Genomic DNA, 19666 nt, shown 5'->3' on the forward strand with positions numbered 1-19666 from the left:
TCCAGAAAAGCGCTATATAAGTGTAAGCAATTATTATTATTGTTATGGTTGCCCTACTCACCAGGCTTGAACATCTTTTGAGGTGAGCTGGCATGATGTGTGGCATGTAGGGCTCAGAGACCTGTCTGCCCCAGGCCTGTGAGAGGGAAGTAACTGAAACCCAAACAGCACCATCTGCAATATGATGCAAAGCACAATTCCCAAATGTACAGATTGTACTGCTTCAGATGGTGGCCTGGCAGCATACTGCCTGCTCATAGCTTTCACACTTGGCACTGTGCAAATGGGAAAAGTTAATCTGCGTAATGAATTTAACTATTGCTGGGAGTCATTTTCCTGATAATTGCTTAGACTGCTTTCAGTATTTAACAGTCCCACTGAAAATCAAGCAGAGATTGAACGTACAGATTTAAATCCCTTGATGGTATTCTAATACTTTATTTAGGTGATATACAAGATTTGAACCTTTGTGGAAAATATTTGAACTGCCTTATTTTCAAAGAACCAAGCTTTTAACTCTGTAGCTTGGCTAGTTTGGCTCAGTTTGTGATTTCACTTCTTTATACAGCCAGATTTTTCTTATTTTCTTTGTTTAGTATATTGGCAATATATTGTTGTAGATATTGCATTTTTTATTTTTATTTTCATTTTACCTAGCAGGACAGGACAAGCTTTATACTTGTGGCAGTAAAAGTAATACTGGTCAGCTCTTTCTATATCACTAACACAACCTGCTTATTAAATGTGTTTTTTCCTGATCTCCGGACCATGAAATTGGTTAACTTCGTCAAAGTATGAATTTAGTATGAATTTATTGTGTGAGATTTAATAGTTTCTGGCCCCATCATAAAATGAAAAAAAAAAATACTGTAAGAGATTTATGAACTGGAAATAAATATATCTTTATCAGTGGCTCAAGTGACTTGCCAGGAGTACAAAGTGCAAAACATTTATTAAGCATGATCACTGATATACAAGAAAACCTCTTCTGATGTTAGGAAATTATAAATACTGATATACGTATTGCTGTTGATGCAGGGCTGAATCCTAAAGGTTTAACTGTTCAATACTCTGTCAGAATGAGAAATGTTAAAAACGAGGACAAGAGTACAAGGATTTCTATAGAAAATATTTTATGTTAAGATAAGGTAATTGCCTATACATCAAATGGCTGTTTTGCAGAAGGCTTTGTTAGTGAAAGTCATCATTTCTGTTCTGGGCATTGTTCATGCAGGGCTAGACAGGTCTTCAGTAGAGAGGTGAGATATGCAGAGTCTATTTGGTGAGCCTGCCCAGATCCCCGCTCACTATGGTGAGGACTGAGCCAGGAAGTTGCTGATGGGGTGGTGGAAGGAGTACCAGAGAGATGTCCTAACTGGGAGTCCTGGGTGCGAGAACTCTATACGTAGGAAGCGGAAATGTGTGAGATTAGGATCTAACCTTCCTCACAATTTTCTGTTGTAATTTCTGTTATAATTCTGTTTATGTGCAAGAAATTTACAGAGAGTGCAGAAGGCTCTTTTGACAACTATATCAATGTGCAAACACCAAGACGCGTGTGTGGAAAGATGAACGTCTTGGAAGGCAAAATGCCACGCAGCGAGCCTTTTCAAGATGGAACAGCACGGTGGACTAACAGGATCCCCAGTCGAGTTCCTTAAGTCAGGTCTGTTAACTGAACTAAAAAAACATCTGTGAAGCTCAGATCAGCTGCAAAAGTGCTTGTGAACTGGTTTGGAAAATGGAATTTCATGTCCAACTCTGGAACTGAAGGATCTGTACAGTATGTAGTCATTTTGAGGGTACAAATTCTGTATATCCTGTATCCTGTTTTTTGTTGCTACAGTAGAAGGAAAATGGTAAAATTCTTTCAAATAAGGATTTATTGGACCAGTTTAACCGTTCCCTACAAGTCTTAAGTTGATGAGGATTTTAGGAAAACTACAGTATAAAACCTGCTGGATCACTTCCTTAATTTAGTTTTTACTCCACTTGATACATACAGCACAAAAATATTTCATATGCCATATTTACCAAAGACTGACTGTGGGACAGGGACAATTCTCATGCAGGTACTATTCAAGTCAAAAAAGAAAAGATGAATTTCACCTTAGAATAGTTTTTCTTCCTGACAGCACTTAGAGATAAACTTCAGTGTCAGGAGGTTATTAATCAACAAAACATCCTCAGTTTAAATGTTGCTAACCGCTTTCATTAAAAATATATGTACAGTAAGTATATCCTGGGTATGTTAAAAAATTACTAGGACTCTTCTTATTTATCCACACAGCTACTGTATATATTTAAAAAATATTCCAACGTATATTCAGGAAAAAAGAAAATAAGAAGAAAAAGCAATAAGTATTTGCAATGTATGGTTGTCTTTATTGGCTCACAAACAAGCTACACAACCCACAGCACTTTGGTGTCCAGTATAATGTATTAGAAAAGTACTACTTTTACTATTAGTAATACTGTAATTCCCTACACTTATATAGCACTTTTCTGGACACTAAACTCAAAGCACTTTACAAGTAATGGGGACTCCCCTCCACCAGCATCCACCTGGATGATGTGATGGCAGCCAGAGTGCACCAGTACGCTCCCCACACACCAGCTCTCAGTGAGGAGGAGAAGAGAGGGATTAAGCCAGTTCAGTGATGCGGATTATTAGGAGGCCATGATTGGTAAAGGCCAATGGGACACCAGTGTTACACCTCTACTCTTTTCAAGAAACACCCTGGGAGTTTTAATGCCCACAGAGAGTATGTTGTTTAGTGTGTGGTGTCATTATTAATAAATATTTGATGAAATCATTGTGCCTGACTTACTGTATTACTCTTTTCACCAAAGCTGTGCCAGAGAACAAAGAACTCCAGTGCCTATAATTATACCAACCACTTGGGTATATTATTCCTGGCATAACTTTTACAATTTGGTGGATATGATTTTTTATTATAATTATTGACTAATCCGTTCAGTCATTTTTTTGTTATCTCTATTTTTGTGACCCCCTATTTGTAACAATATGTATGAATATACAATATATGATTTTACACTATAATCACCAGTCCATGTGGGATGTTGATGTGGCACTGTGGTTTTACAACTGAGAACTGACTCTGGCACACACATACCCTTCCTGACCTACACTTATGACCAACATAAGATCCACAGGTGAACAGCCATGTTGCCTGAAGTGAAACAGATATGAATAAGAAAGATAAGGTCACTTTATCAGCCATATACAATTTCTTGCATTAGGGATTTGTCTTTTCGCATACCCCAGCTTGTTCCCCATGAGACACAGACACACAGACAGGGAGAGAAGCTTGGGGTCAGAGCACAGGGTCAGCCATTGTACAGCGCCCCTGGAGCAGTTGGGGTTAAGGGCCTTGCTCAGGGGCCCAACAGAGTAGGATTCCTCTGCCGGCCGCGGGATTTGAACCAGCAACCTTCCAGCCACAGGTGCGGATCCATTGCCGCTGCTCTGCCCCCTTTTTTAAAATAAGATCAACATATAAGAATGGCATCTGGACCTAAAGGTTTATGACCTTAAAATCAAATCACATGCATACAATTTTAATATAGGTGTTGAGATGCAAGAAGTCACAGCACAATTAAGTGACGTTCTGAGAAGAGGTTTTTTTTTCTCTCCCTAAACTGTCTGCTTATAATTGATCATAAGCACCTTTTATATTCAAACACATGTCCTTTAATTAGCCTAATTAGCACTTGGAGAAGCACACATTTTAGGGCCAGTATATTTAAAGTTAACCTTTTGATGCTTTGTGCAGACATACATATACATACGTGAGACAATGGTGTGCCAGACTCAGCCCAGCTGACAGGTTATTTCGTGAATACAACAGGCATCTACACAATAAAATCCTCTACACACATATCTGATGTAACCCTTAGGTAACAACATTTAAAAGGGATAAAGTCCATGGTAAGAAAACAGTTCTGATTCTAAAGTGTCAAGCTTCATCTCATTCACAAACACCTTTGCTTTTATTTCCAGCTTAATCCTTTGTCTGATCTGCAGCATTGCCCTTGTGCTAATCTCATCCCCCTTCACACCATCTGCAGCTATCCTGATCACTCTCCTGTGTGCTGCTGGTTAGGTGTTTTCGATGCTCTGGTGTGTGCCACAGTATCTGAAAACTCTGCCTTTTCCTCATCAGTGAAATAGACAACTTAGGAAGCAAGTCAGGTTTGGCAAATTCCTCGAAAGAAACTGGTGTTTACAAAACAGAACAAAACTCTGGAGATTTCACTCGTTATCAGTCCTGTTACACCAAGGAGAGAAAGTATTGTGGAGCACATCTATACCTTTTTTGAAAAAGAACAGAAGAGCGAATACAAGGTGCTTTGAGGATGACTAATAATGACAGACTGAGAGAAATAGGAGATTAACAATTCCCTTGCTCAGCCAAATCTATTTATGTTTTGCAGATGCCTTACAAACACAGATTTTAAAAAGGTGATAATCACTGGATACTTTTCTGGATATAAAGGACTATCCTACACTGATAGGCTAAAAGAAATGAGCCTTTTTATTTTTGAAACTAGAAGACTAGGATTCAGGTACCACAATCAAAATCTTCACAGGCATTGACAAAGCCAGCCCAGTGGACTTCCTCTGAATCAACAGTGAAACACAAACCAGAGGACAACAAGGCACTTCGTATCAGTCGAGAACAGGCCAGCCAGCCCTGTTGTTGTTGAATCCAGTGCCATCACCTTTATCAGGAAATGACGAATTCCTCGGATTCATTAACAGCTAAAAAAGCAGACAACCTAGATGCCTCCAAAACTGCCTCCACTGATTTGCAAACTTTCTCATTTTCTCATGCTCTCTTTTTCATAACCAGTCAAACGTTCTTACGTATGTTTAGTATTTACTGCCCGAGCAGCTAACATTTCTTCCTTTGCACATTCTAGTTGCTCAACACCAGATTTGTGAGTGACCCAATCCAGCATCCCACACATCCATAGCACTTACTGTACGTCTGTTTTAGTACACCTTTGTTGTGCTTTGTGATGACGAACTGAGGCGTTGAAAGAAGGGTTATTCTCAAATCTGAGAAACTGATGGAAGACAGATGCCAGAAGTAGTAAAGCAGATATATCTTACAACATGTAAATGCATGGCTGGCAGATAGGGTGCCTAAGGCAATGAGGCACCGTTTTTATTGTTATTGCTGTAATTTCTCCAGCTGCCTGTTGCTAAGTATAGATTGCTAATAAGAGTAACCCAAGCAAATCCACCAGGGACCTCTGCTGTCAAATGAGTTCAATCTGAATTGTGTTTGATTCACTGATGTTGTGCACTGGGAGAGAGTGAAATTCAATTTTGCAATGGAGTCTGCCTCCACAGTCATTGCGAGTTCATACCCTGACATATAATGATCAAGAATCAAAGGCTCAGATTGATCTGCTATAGAACAATGAGGCGCAGGAAGTTGTCTGCACAGCACAATGGTGAAGTTCTGCAAACAGAATACGACATGAAATTAGAGGGAGGCATTTTGTTGAACCAAAAACTACCCCTTCTGGGAAATGGTTTCTCCTGGCTCAAAGAGAAAGAAAAGGATATTTTATGCCAGCTGTCTACAAACCTAATAAATAATAAGCCTTTATTTGATTGGAAAATGATCAATCGATTATCAATAAGTATACTGCACATTGTTTTTTTCTTTTTAATGCATTTACATCTGGACAAGGGTGATCAAAGACTGCATCAGATCAAGCACTGTCTGTCTCTTATTACACTTGAGAGAAATTTCTAAACTTTTTACTAAACTTTTTCCATTGGTGAAAAACAACGTCCACTGTATATCTTAATGATGTGAAATCAAGCTGGAAATCCATGTTAGGAGAGGTGCAGCCTCACTGAAACAGTGAGTGGGATGGCGTCTGCAAGATAAGATCTTACAGAAACCGGATATTTCAAATTTGCGTGTTTAATGCATTGTTAACCCTAGTGTCAGAAATAATTTGAAAAGAAAATGAAGGCTTAGAAAAAGAAATAAAACAAGATTTTGCTTTGCATGGTCAATGGTACGGATCATTTAAAACATAACAATGCATTTTCATTGATATGTTATTAATGTGTTACATATGGGGTCCTTATTCTTAGGTGTTTATGTGGTACATTTAGATTTTATTCATTTCTTTTCATTGTGTTTCATTTTTCTTATATAAAGAGCAATTTATTGTTTTATTAAACAGGTAGCAGAAATGGACACAATGAATTTATTACAATGTACAAAACTTTATTTTCAAATAAAACTTACCAAATATTCTACTGGAAAATGAAATGTACTGTAAAAAAATAAATACAGGTTATAAAACAAAAAAATATATAGATATATAAGAACTGTAAAATGAATGTGACGTAACAACATAACAGAAAGCTTTAATACTGAATGTCCCTGGTGCTGCTTTATTATATAGAACATAAAAACTAAAATATTTTTTTTCTCATTTGAGATGATAGACACCCATTCATCCATTTTCTAACTGCTTTAACCAATACAAGGTTATGGGGGAGTCAGAGTCTAGCCTAGCAAGCAATGGGCACTGAGCAGGATAAATCCTGCCATCGCAGGGATGCCAGTCCATCGCTGGGCACACACAGATAAAGACACACACACTTACACCAGAACCAATTTTCCCAGAAGGCAATTTACAAACCAGCATGTCTTTGGACTGTGGGAGGAAACTGGAGCACCTGGAGGAAACCCATTTGAACCCAGGAGACCATACAAACTCCACACAGATAGCTTCCCAGGCCAGAGGTCTCAGAGGTCTTGAATAATTCCAGTCAGATTACAGCACCAGTTCCAGGGGTGCCTTCTGTGTGGAGTTTGCATGTTCTTCTTGGGTTAACTATGGTGCTTCTGTTTGCTCCAACTTCCCAAAGATCATGCTAGGTTGAAATGTACCTGTCTGCGTCCTGTAATGGATGGGCATTCCTTCCAGGCTGTATTCCTGCCTTGCTTCCTGTGCTTTCAAGGTACCCTGTCCCTTACCAGAAATAACACTAGGGATTTCTGAGAAAGGATGGATGACAAATACCCAGCAGTCACACTAAAGCACACAAGGAATAAGACTGCTACGATGGACCTTGCGGAGGCAATGGCAAGGTCAAACTGAAATTGGGCTGTTCTTATTAATGTATGTTGTAGCATTCAATAAATCCCAAATATTATTTGCTGAATGGCCTAGTGAAGGGCAGCAGAACACATGAGTTATTTTCACTTTCATTTGGTGCTCTGAAATGGACGCCTGGCTTTCTGATTGCTTAAGATATTGAGCTTCTTAGAAAAACCACTCAAAAAATTATCTACATTTTCTTTTGCTTTGAATAATAACTCTGGACAGCAGAGCTTAATAGACTGTGATTTTCATTATGTGAATCATGCACAGCCCAGCGATGTTCTTAACTCTAATTCGTGCGCTGCACTGTGATGCTGTGGGAAAAGGATTAACACGTTGTGACATGCTGAGCAAGTTATAGTGCTTTGGGAAATTCATAAAATGCTACAACCACAGATAATTAAACTTATACTGGGAGGGCCTGTGAGAATTGAAAATTGAAAAAGTACTCTTAACATCTAATGCACATTTCCAAATCAAGACTGTTGGTTCTATTTCAGTCTTTAGTGTGATAAACTCAAGCCAGTGGACTTGTTTAGAGGACACTAACCAGAGGACACCAATGGAAACATCTAGTCTTCAACTAAGACAAATTAAATAATAGTTTTTTTTCATTTACCCCAAAGTGTTGCGGGAGTATGGAACAAGCGTCATTGCCATGTTGTTCCCTGGCTTCTTTCAAGAAAGAAAGATATAACTGGGGCAAATTTGTTCTCCATGTCAAACCAGTAGCACCTCATCTCTTCTACCTTCATAATGACATTTGGCACAATCTGCTGGAACTCTTGAGAATCACACATGCAATATCTAATTAGATCCCAAAGCAATCTGCAAATGAGGGTTTTAACACGTTTGCAATCTGCATATAAAAACAGGCATTTTTCTTTTTTATATTTTATGTAATAATTACATAAACAAAGGGAAAGACAAAAAAATATGGTTTTTATTATGACTTCTTATTATGGCCTTTAAAATTAATTGTAACTTACATAGACCCAGTTGTTCATGTTTGCATTCTGTCTTTTGCTTTTGATCTTATTTCCCCTTTTGCGTGAATATTTTTTGTTGTTTTTGCAAGGAATATGAATTGGCATTTTTATGCCAGCAGTTATGCACTAAAGAAAGTTTATGCTTTTTAACACTAGAAAATAAGAAAGGTTAAAAACGAGAGTAAGCCATTCAACCCTCCTAGCCCATTTGGCAGTCAGCAATGAATAGGTCCAAGGATCTCTTCCAAGGTTACCAAAAGTTTACACAGTAATTTAAATGAGGCCTTATACAGTAAGTGCATCATACAATTTTAACATCACATTTTTTATTCAAATCCTATGCTCTTAACTATATAGCCTACCTACAGTATAGCCTATAGTCTTTTCATAAGTAGCCTCTTCTAGCTCAGCATTTACCATTTTGTATTTGAAGTTTACGTTTTTACCTGCATGCAAAGTCCTGCACTTGTATAAATTTAACATCGACTGCCGGATGTTAGCTCAGCTGTAAATTTTATCTCACTTTTTCAAATTAAATTTTCTAGTTCTACAATGTTTGCTGATTCCCCCAATTTGGTTTCATCTGCACACTAGTTAGTTTATTAACTATTTTTGAATCTAGATATAAATTATATATGTATAAATCATTGATATAAATGACGAAGAGCTGTGGTCCAAGGACAGATCCTTGATGTACTCCACTAATGACTTCATCCCAATTTCAGTATTTACTCCTTATCTGTACTTTGTTTTCAATTTTATATCCAAACCTCTTGCATTTTCCTGCCTATTGCCTACCACCTGCAGTCTGAGACTTAAGCTTTCATGGAGAACCCTTCTTAGAATCTAAATATACCATTATTGCTACTGTTTGTTCACAGAGCTTGTGTTCACAGGTTGGTCAGGCAAGACCTACTCTTTCTAAATCCATGCTGACTATTTCCTAGGACATTATTTCTATACAGGTGATCTTCTAGTCTGGCTCTTATAATAATTTCCACAATCTTACATGTAACAGAAGTCAGACGTATTGGTCTTTAATTACTTGGTTCAGTTTTCTTGTTCTTTTTATGGACATTACATTAGCATCAGCTATTCTCCAGTCAATGGGTACTACTACTGACTGAAGGGATTCTTAGAAAATGTGTGTCAATGGCTTCTGAATAACATCTTTAATTTCCTTGAGCAGATGCCATCGGTCCTTGGAGATTCACTAATCTTGACTGCCTCTAAACACTTATCTATGCGAATACTAACCAATACAATAAAATTCTCCTTTCTCTGCTTAAAGTGTATTGTTGACTTCTTTCTTAGTGAACACCTAATCGAAATAATTGTTTAGTACATCAGTTATTCCCCTTTTATAATTTATAAGTATTCTTTTCTTGGCCTGAATACATTTTGTTTTTTTTATTTCAAAGAAAATAACTTTTTATTATTTTATTTTAGCCCCCATTACAATCTCTTTTTAATATCTCATTTCCTTAAGTACAACTGTTAACATAATATCGCTCTCTGGAGATCTATTCATCTTCAGTGTAATTCATGTACTCATTTTCTTTAACTGAATCTAGTTTTTAAAATAATTTTATAAAGCTCTCTCTTCCTTTATACTTTTCCTAATTGATTTGCGAAACCATTTAGGATCCCGTTTTTAGCTTTTGATTTACTCTGTTTATTCTTTATTGATTTGCATTAAACTCATTCACACTGGTGGAGCTTGGCCGCAGTGCCTGGTGATATCAGAAGGTTTCTAAATGTAATGCTAATGTGAGCAGAAAAGACTGAAGCACATTATTTCCAACTGACATCCTAATTATTTGTATATACATCATGGCATAAATGGTATATTCATTTACAGACCTTTCTTAACCATGTCTAAAAAATTAAATAGGATTCACCTGTACTATTTCACCATACCACAACCCATTCGTAGATATGTCTAATCTTTCTTAATCCGTATTACACATGTTCTGTCACCTATAGTCTTTTACATAGAAAACAATAAAAAAAATGTCATTACAATGAACAAAAAAATGTCTGAATTTTAAAGTTAATGCTCTTAATTTTTGTTCTCCCTCATTTGGAAAACAAAACGAGTCGACATGTCTTTACAGTACTGGCCATTTGTGATTTCGCAGCACAATCCTCTCGCAAAATCCAGAGAAAAAAATAAAACAGTCAGGATAAAATTGATCTTCAAAATTTAAAAATGTATAGGCAATTTAGATTTAAATATTTTTAAATAGAAAATTAGTCTTTCGATCCTTTTCCATGCATCTTAAGATATAAAATGTGCGCAGTGAAACAACGGATACATATAAACATTTCCTGACTCAGAGATGCCCTGTCAAGAATTTTTAGAAGTCTTTTTCACATCACGCTGATGCGTTAGTCCAGTCAACAGTGAAAATATTCCCTGTCGCACGCGAGCACTTCTTCAGGAGGCTGGAGGAGATGGCCTTGACTGCCCGGGTGGTCTCGGTGCAGGTGGGATTGATCAGGAACTCTGGGAGGAGGAATCCAAAATGACCTGTGTCTCGCAATTCAAATGCGAAAGCGTAGGGGATGCCGTTTTTGTAGGCCCAGTCCATAGAGCTCCCAGAGCTTACATCTGAAAACACACACAATATTCATTGCTACCTAGTATTGCACAGACTGGGCTCAGGATTTGTCTGCTTAGCACCCACCATCATCCAGGTGGGGCTGCACATTGGTGGTGGTGGAGGGGAGTCCCCATTACCTGTAAAGCGCTTTGAGTGTAGTGTCCAGAAAAGTGCTATATAAGTGTAAACAATTATAATTATTATTAATTACTTGTTTGCTCTGATGGCCCTAAAATACAAGCCTGTGGGGTACGCTGATTACTGAGGAACACAGGACCGTGTGCTGAACTGCTGAAGAGACGTGTTCAGGCTTCCTGCTTTAATTTTTAGGTAAAGGAGTAACAGAGTATCGTTTCAGGGAACATCACTAATAGTGCTTTTGATTTTGTGCCATTAGCACAAAAAAAAACCCAGAAGAAATGGCAATGAGCATAACATTACAAGCAAAATTGTAAAAAATGTATTACACTTTGGATAATAGAAAGAAATCAATATCTCAAAGGTAGCCACTTCAGCCACTTTCCTCATATTCTTCAGGTACTTACACAAAGTGGTTGACGCTGGGCCATATCTGTACCTTACACCATACGCAGAGTACAGAGCAGCAACTGCATTGTGGGCTGCAGATTCCTGAAACACAAATGACACGTTTTCTTACTAATCCGTTTAGTGTTGACACATTTTACTCGGGAGCAATGCAGCTAAGGCAAAACTTGATTCGGGTGATGTCACAAGCGTGCGTGTTCAATAGGCATGGCAACGTAAAACTATAAAATTGGTGCCATCCAATCACAATGTTTTTTTTTTGTACTTCCAATTTGAAATTTGAAATCCCCAGCTCACAGCAGTGGCTCCTTTCCTATAATGAGTCAGGTCAGGCTCTTCCAACCTGCTCATCTCAAGGCATTCATCTTTTCCCACAGTACAGTATGAGCCAGATGGCCAATGCCTTATGGGAAGGTTTTCGTGAACAGGAGGAAATGGTCACTGGAAGCCTGCAGGCACCTGGGAATTCATAGGAAGTGCTATTTCACTGAGAAATTAGATCAATCAAAGACTAATACCAACACTACCCTAGGAGTGCTCTGCTGACTGTGCCCTGCACCTGGGGAGTCCCAGTCAGCTCGTAACATGACCCAGGCACAAACTCACGACATCCGGATCACAGGGATGCACCTCAGGAGCCCCAAGTCCTTTTATGTTAAACAAGGAAGGATCTGTTTTTGTTCTCCATCAGGCCAATCGGAAGAAGAGAACGGAAACAAGCAGCACTCACAACACAGTTGAAATTGGGAATGGTGGCGTATTTGTAGGAGTAGGGATACAGCAGCATCTGGGCGTAGGCATGGATGGAAATGTAGGCTTTCACACGTCTCCTCTGTTTGCGCAGGAAGTTGGCGGCAGCCTTGACTTCCGGCTCGGACTCCGGAAAGGGCCCGCAGTACGTGTCATCACAGGGGTGTGATGAGGCCCCCTCGTCTGCGCAACAGTTCGGAGAGGAGGGAGAGGCACATTAGGATGGTGCCAGTTTAGTAAAAGTGATCAAGGAAATGTTTAAGGACGGAGGAAGAGACACTGGGGCTGCCTCTCTGCCAGCTGTGAGAGAGAAGGACAACAAGCCTGAATATGAGGAAGCCTTGGACCACTGCACTCAACCAGGAAAGAGTAAATGTCACAAAGAGGAGAGGAAGTGGAAGACAAGCTGGTTTGAACCCATACAATTATCTCTTTATTGACAGCTTCATTAACTGGGCTATTAGGATTTTCCCCTTGAGCATCGTGGTTCAAATTCAAGGCATATACAGTATATCCCACTGTGACAGCACTGGTACACTTCCACCCTGTAGACTGATATTCTCACATGTCAGAAGCTAAGCAAGATTTGGTCTGGTCAGTACTGGGATGGGAAACCTCTAAAGAAGGGCAGGTTGCTGCAGTAAATAGTGGTGTAGAGTTTGATTCCTTTACCTTAAAAGCAGGCAGCAGAGCTGTTGCTTGACTCTGGCTGTGACTGGATTAGCTGACAAAATGAATGTGATATTTATGGACAGCTGTACATTCAGTGATTGATACTGAAATTTCTATACCACATATACAGTATATTCCCTTTTACATATACACTCTGTAGTTAAATATAGAGGATATCCCGTGCTTGCCTTGTCATTTATGGCCGCACACAAGGTTGAACAAGGCTATAACTGGATTATAAAAGCCACTGGAACATGATTAAAAGCACAGCAGGAGATGATACACGTGTACTTTATCACCGTTTTGCTCTCCAGCAAGACCTTCCAAATGATTATACTCATTCCAGAACTTCAGTGAGGTGCGCTGTGACTTCTGGCTTTCCTACAGTAGTGGTAAAACAGTAGGTGGCATTTTCCCTCCTGGACCTTCGGTTTGCATTTCACTGTTCATTCTGAAGTTCACTGGGATGGTTCCGTCAGGGTCTTTGAAGATTCTGAATACTTTGTGCGGGTCTCCTCTTAGTCTTGTCTGTTCAAGACAAAACCGGCTCGGTTCCTCCCTCCTGTCAGTATGCAACATTCTTAAGCCCCAGAATGCATCTGATTGCTCTTCTCGGGCTTCCAGAGCAGCAATACTGTAACAGTGTGGAAGGGTGAGGAGCCGCGGCGAGTACCGCTGAAAGTCGGCGCCCTGTCTGAGGGGGTGAAGGCACTGGTGGGAGGTTAGCGAAATCCAAAAAAGGAAAAATGCGCCGCTATAAACCACAACGTCCAGGCTGGACTTACCCTGTCTAACGGGGGCCAGCCTGGGAAAAAGAACCGCTTGGAGTCCAGTCTGGAGGAGCAGGGAAAGTAAGGTCAGAAGGCCAGAACAAAAATAAAAAGTCAACCTGTTCCGGTGGAAGATACACGTCTGGACAGGCAAAAAGAAAACTAAAACGAAGGAAAAAACGATGGCCTTGTGCTCTCCCACAATCCCCTCCGGGCCTGTCATTGGAAGGTTCTCCTCTCGTGTGGGCGTGCTCATCCCTCCAGGAGGTGTTCAGTGTATCTTAAAGGGCCTCACAGCTGTGCCAGAACTAGCCAGAACAGCTGTGGTTGCTAAGGCAACTTGTTACCCTTAATCCAGGGCTCCGCCTCCACACTGAACACACCTCCGCGTAGTGCCACAGTACCCTTCCTATAACATTGTGATCACAACTGGACTCAATATTCTAAATGAGGACTTTCTAGTGTATGGCATAGTTTTAACATTACAATCCTTATTTTATCATTTGTAATTTTTTTAAAGAATATCTTGGAAAATTATGCTTGCTTTTAATTGCTTCCCCAGCTTGTCCAGCAGATGATGAGTCAATTTAAATGCCTAAGCTCTGTTCATGAGTAGCTTCTCCAATCTCACCTAAGATTTATACGGTAGTTTATGTTTTTGCCTGCAGGTATCTTAATGTATGCCTACATTAAAATTTGTGTCAGTCTTCTTAAATTCCTTTTGCAGCTTCTACAGCAGGGCTACTCAATATGTGGCTTCCTGGTTTCCTGCTAATTATCAGTTAAATAATTTAAGAGCTGGTTTCAGCAAAACTCCGTGATAGAGTTTACTGGAGGGACTATACGCTCAATAGGCCGTTCTCCTGTTTTGGCTTTGTCTACAAATTTGACTTGTTTATTAATTATACTAGATTCTAGATCACTGATATAACTAAGGAAGAGCAGTGGTCCAAGTACAGATCCCTGTGGCACTCCACTAAATTACATCACATATTTTGAGCATTCATCCTTTGCTCATACAATGTTTTCTATCCATTAACCAGTTCTCAAACCCACATATTTCTCAGTTGCCTGCCATTTGAAATTTAAGAATTAATTTGATACATACAGTAGTAGAAGCATTTTTTAAAAATCTAAGTGTGCCACATCCACTTTGTATACATCAATAATTGCTGCTGTTTGTTCAAAGAACTGTAACATTCACAAAATCCTGGTGTGCTGTCTGCATGGAGTTGTTGTCCCCATGTTCATGTGGGTTTCTGCCAGGTGCTCTGGTTTCCTCCCACAGTCCAAATACATACAGGTAGGTCAACTGGCTTCTGGGAAAACTGGCCCTGGTGGGTGGGTGTGTGGGTGGGTGTGTGGGTGTGTGTGTGTGTGTGTGTGTGTGTGTGTGTGTGTGTGTGTGTCCCACCCTAAGTCTGTTGCTGGCCTGTTTCCAGAACAGGCTCCCGCATAACATTATGTGTTGAATAAAGTGCTTTAGAAAATAGAAGTATAAATGACATTTACAATATAAGTTAGGCCTTAATAATTAATATGTCATGTGCTGCAGGGATTTTAAATTACTGTGCTTTTAAAAACATCTTCAAATATATAATTTGAAATCTCTTTTAATTATGTTTTTCCCTTCACCAGTGTGAGCCGAGGTCCTCAGGTCTTTGATGAAAAGGACCTTGCAGTTATTTTAGTCACTCCTCATGTATGCTACCAGCTGCACAAGAGGTTCATCATACAGAATGCTGTTTTTTCCTTCTATCACACGGATTACAGAAGCTGTCTTTTATTTCAGACTCTTACGGAACGTGCTCTGAAAGCCAGTTTCCTTTATTCATGCAAAATGGTGATTTTGCACAATATGACATACCTTAGATTTTGTCTTTGAAGCATAAAGACCACATATAGAGCAGATTAATTCTCCTACAGAGACATGATGTGGAATTGTGTTTTATACTTCAGTTACACAAAGAACCTGTTAATTGTATGTCATCATATCAACAGCATAGTTTTCAACAGATATGTGAGGCTTCACCCAGAATTGTATCCAATCAGAAAAACAGGTAATTGTACTGGTAATTGCAAAGTTTTTCTCTGCCCTCCACCTACTACTGCATTAGGCATACAAACATTAAAGTATGATAAATCTATGAGACTATTTATTGAGAACTTACTGAATAAGTAATTTCATTACATTAATTTAGATTTAGAAACCTGAAGGCATTACTTTTCGTGACATACGTGTCATCGTGACAAAAAAATATGTTTTTGTAAGCATAGTTTACTATGCTCACAAAAACACCTAACAAATATTTTCTTTCTACAATGGTTAGTCCTGGTTTTGAAACTAGGTCCTGTGAAAATGAGCATGGAGCTGAAATACAGTTTGTATGATTTTTAATCATAACCATATTGCTAATTAGAGCTAAATGAGGAGTCTGTGGTTTACAGTAGTGCTCAGGCAGATCCCCTAAGACACACGGATAAACATTTTAAGTAATTAGATTTAAACCAACAACTTCAGGGATCTGGAGCAGTGGGAGCTGTAGAATCTGGACAGCTGACAGCAGCACATGAGACCTACTGAGAAGGACACTGTGTATAGAATACAGATGTTACAATACTGTGTCTGCCACTGAGAGAAAATTAATTACTTTGATCATGAGGTGATGAAATTCATCCAAAAAAGGTAAAAGTTTGCTTCACGGAGAGCTGTGGTCCTCTAAGTGGCTTCTCTAAGGGCTTAACAGTAAGAAATAAAGTTCAGAACAGTTTAGAACTCTAAAAGAAGAGTTCACTCTTCTGCGGTTAAAATCAGTGTTCAATTATTTACACTGTATTCTCCACTAAACAAAACATTTGCCTCTATTCAATCATACTTTTTAAAATTCAACAGATAAAATGAATCATTTTTAGGGATGGCATAGCAATCACAGAGTGACAACAAATCTTACTCTTCAAACACATCAAAGGGGGGATAATAAGGCTAAAATATTTACTCTTTAGGCTTATACTAATTAAGCAGGCAAAAGAAGCAACGCAAATTGATTTCTGAACCTTGAATTAAAGTACGAATGAGTCAGACTGAAAACGGGAACAGACTTTCTGATACAAAGAAGGGCCATGAATTACGTCAACAGAATCCTGTAGGGTTTAGCTGTTTCAGATGATGTTTAGGGCAGGAGATCAACAAGATGTCATGGTGATTTGCACTCTACTGCCCTGGGTTCAGCTCCAACTCCGGTGCCTTTCTGTGTGGAGCGGCGTCCAAAGGGATACAAAGCGCAGTAGCTCACCTCATAACAGAGCCCTGAGTGAAGGGCGAGGGACGTATTTAAAGAAAACTGGAACTAATAATGAAATAACAGGTGAATTAACCGCCCTCTGGGGCTTGTTTTAACAGCACAGGGAGGTGTGCTGTCCTGCGTGTGTATGCGGGACCGATCACCGGCGTTCGCTCTGACACGACAAGCGCAAAAGAAAGAACATGTTGCAGACTTACCACACCACTTTACTTTCCAGTTCCTGTTAGCGTCGACCCCGTGACAGTGATATTTGGCATTTCTAGATCTCGTTTTACGCCACAACCGATCCTAAAATACCAGACAAGAAAAGCGTGAGAAAGATCACAATTGCTTTGGTAACACTCAAGCAAACACAGCAAAGGTGTACAAAATCTTAGGGAACTACGGTAAATAAACCCGTTGTGTTTTAATAAAATAGTACAAAACGGACTTTTTGTCCAATTTGGCCCAAATCAGTTTTTCTGCATTACGTTTCAAGTGAAGGAAAAACGATTACCTTTGTCCAACTGAAGTGATAGCCATCAACATTGAAGACAGGCATCACGTAGAAGTACAAGTTATTCATCAGTCTTCTCATCACAGGGTCATAGTGATACGACTGTAATGCCTACAATAAAATTACAGCAATAACGATGGTTGTCTTTATGACCAGTATTGTTGATGAACAGAAGAAATTACACTGGATAGCCACAGGCAGGGGTAGAAAAGATGTCCATCTTGCCACAGCACTAAGCACAGCCAAGGACACAAGAGATGAGACTGCATCTGTATTGACTGGGCTGAAGCACTAGGTTTTATTATTGTTACCATTTCATTTAATCAAGATACCACATTGATAACAGAGGCTGCCTGGGAAGGTGGCATGGTGGAGCTCAGCAGTTATCAGAAGACCTGAGGGTTCCTGAGTGGCTCAACAGGTACAGTAACTGCACTATGAAGAGTTCAGGGTGACCCCTATGTCATTAGGCAACTTAATCTGGGATTCCAAAGCAGCACATACTGTATACATTATTTGCCTGAGTGTCCTTCATCTGCCACTCTGTAGTGACCATTGGGGTTTGTGGGCGATCCCAACTACTCTGTGCAGCTCATAGTGCAAATGAGAAGCGTATTGGTCTGATCTGTCTCCTTGCTGAAATGAGGGTCACATACAGTACATCAACCAGCATGAGTGACAATTTGTGATTCCATATCAAGAGAATAATATAAGGATACCCGGATGTACAATTTCAATTTTTATTTACAAACAAATTTATGCTTAGTATTTCCAGTCATCCCTAACAGTCACAGACTGATCTGGTAATCAAATAATCACACAATTGCCCTTTTTCGCAGCCTCTTTCAATGTAACCATGCATTATAAAGTAAAGATACATGCATGGCATACCGTGTTGTACAGCTTTGGACATTCTGTGATTTTTTGCATTATTTTTGTAAAGAGATAATTAAAAAGAATATTTGAACTGTGAAATGTCCTAAACTGGGTTATCATAAATTACCTCTATCCACACTACTGGTATTTACAGTATAACTGGGCTCAGACCAGCAGGACAACTTAGCAGGCCTGCATAACTTTTCCAATATTAAAGAGGCTGTTCCTGTGTTGCGGAAAGCTTATACTCTACTTTGTAATCCGCAGCTTACCTCTATTTCCTAAAAGATAACTGCAATGATGAATGAACTGCTGACTGTCCTCTGAATGGGGTTTGGTTTATGCTCTGAATGTCTCATGTACATTTAGACTGTAGCAGTCCTTTGCTAAGAACAAGAATAGAGACGGAATTTACATGAACCTGCCCGAGTTCTCAAACCACAAAGTCAGATTTCCTTTTTTGCAAAGCATTCTTTAAGCCCCACGCTACGTGGTGCTGAAGAATAGGATTACAGAAAGAGGATTTACCTGAAGTAATACAGCACCTCTAATCAGGCTGAGGTCTAGGTTAATCTGTCTTTAAAGCATCAGTGTTCTGCCACATAGTGGAATCTTTTGTGTATTACACTAAAACTCTTGACTAAAGCCACCACAAAATCTAGGTTATTTACAACATGTATGTCAATGTAACTGAAAAGATGTAAAACAACAGTTTTCAAGCAAAGTACGCACCATGCCTTGCAAAATTATTCACACCCTTCCTATGGTGTCCCATTGTGTGAACTTGCAAAATGATCCATGCACATAATTCAATGTAATATTTTATTCAAAGCCTTAAGGCGCAAACTAAAGTCTTCTAGGGGTAAGAAAGGTTACACAGCAAATGTCAGCAAAAACTACAGAGAAAAAAATAAATATTTTGCTTGGATATTTTTCAGACCCGTGAAATCTATTTGGTGGAAGCAACTTTACTAGTACTAGTAATTATTACTTGATTATTATTATTATTATTATTATTATTATTATTATTATTAATAATAATAATAATTTATTACTAGTACTATTAATAAAGTCTGTTTGGGTACGTTTCTATCATCTTTGCTCACTGGCTTTGGTCAAAGATAAAGCCCCATCTATTTTGCCATCAGTCCTGTCAAACTTGACAGTCTTTGCTGATGGGGAGCAGAACTGTAACATGATGCTGCCAGTACTAGACTTGACAGTAGGGATAGTGCTGACTGAGTGATGCACTCAGTCAGTTGTAATGCTTAGTATTTTGACCAAAAATTAATTTTGTCTTGTCTGACCACAAAACAGTTTTCTAAAAAATGTGCAGCTCTACTGACGTGCTGCAAACCTCATGTGGGTTCTGAGATTTTCTTTCTCAGTTCCAAACATGTCCCTTTCGTGGACTGACCAGGATATTGTTGACTGACATCTTCTCCCATCTCAGCCACTGTAACACTCTGTAACACTTTCAAAGTCACCACTG

General features: G+C 39.2%; 1 protein-coding gene across 1 annotated transcript in view; it reads right to left on the bottom strand.

Moving 5' to 3' along the window:
* Nucleotides 1–8188: 8188 nt before the first annotated feature.
* cpa6 (carboxypeptidase A6) overlaps nucleotides 8189–19666 on the bottom strand; it is a 47924-nt gene continuing 36446 nt past the window's right edge. The window contains exons 7-11 of the mRNA XM_069191552.1: nucleotides 17299–17409; nucleotides 17000–17090; nucleotides 12039–12241; nucleotides 11308–11392; nucleotides 8189–10770 (exon numbers count right to left, since the gene is read on the bottom strand). Coding sequence (XP_069047653.1) covers nucleotides 10535–10770; nucleotides 11308–11392; nucleotides 12039–12241; nucleotides 17000–17090; nucleotides 17299–17409 — 726 coding nt within the window. The 3' untranslated portion in view covers nucleotides 8189–10534. The remainder of the gene's footprint in view (nucleotides 10771–11307; nucleotides 11393–12038; nucleotides 12242–16999; nucleotides 17091–17298; nucleotides 17410–19666) is intronic.

This window comes from Lepisosteus oculatus, chromosome 6, assembly GCF_040954835.1.
Source record: "Lepisosteus oculatus isolate fLepOcu1 chromosome 6, fLepOcu1.hap2, whole genome shotgun sequence".
Classification (NCBI taxonomy): domain Eukaryota; kingdom Metazoa; phylum Chordata; class Actinopteri; order Semionotiformes; family Lepisosteidae; genus Lepisosteus; species Lepisosteus oculatus.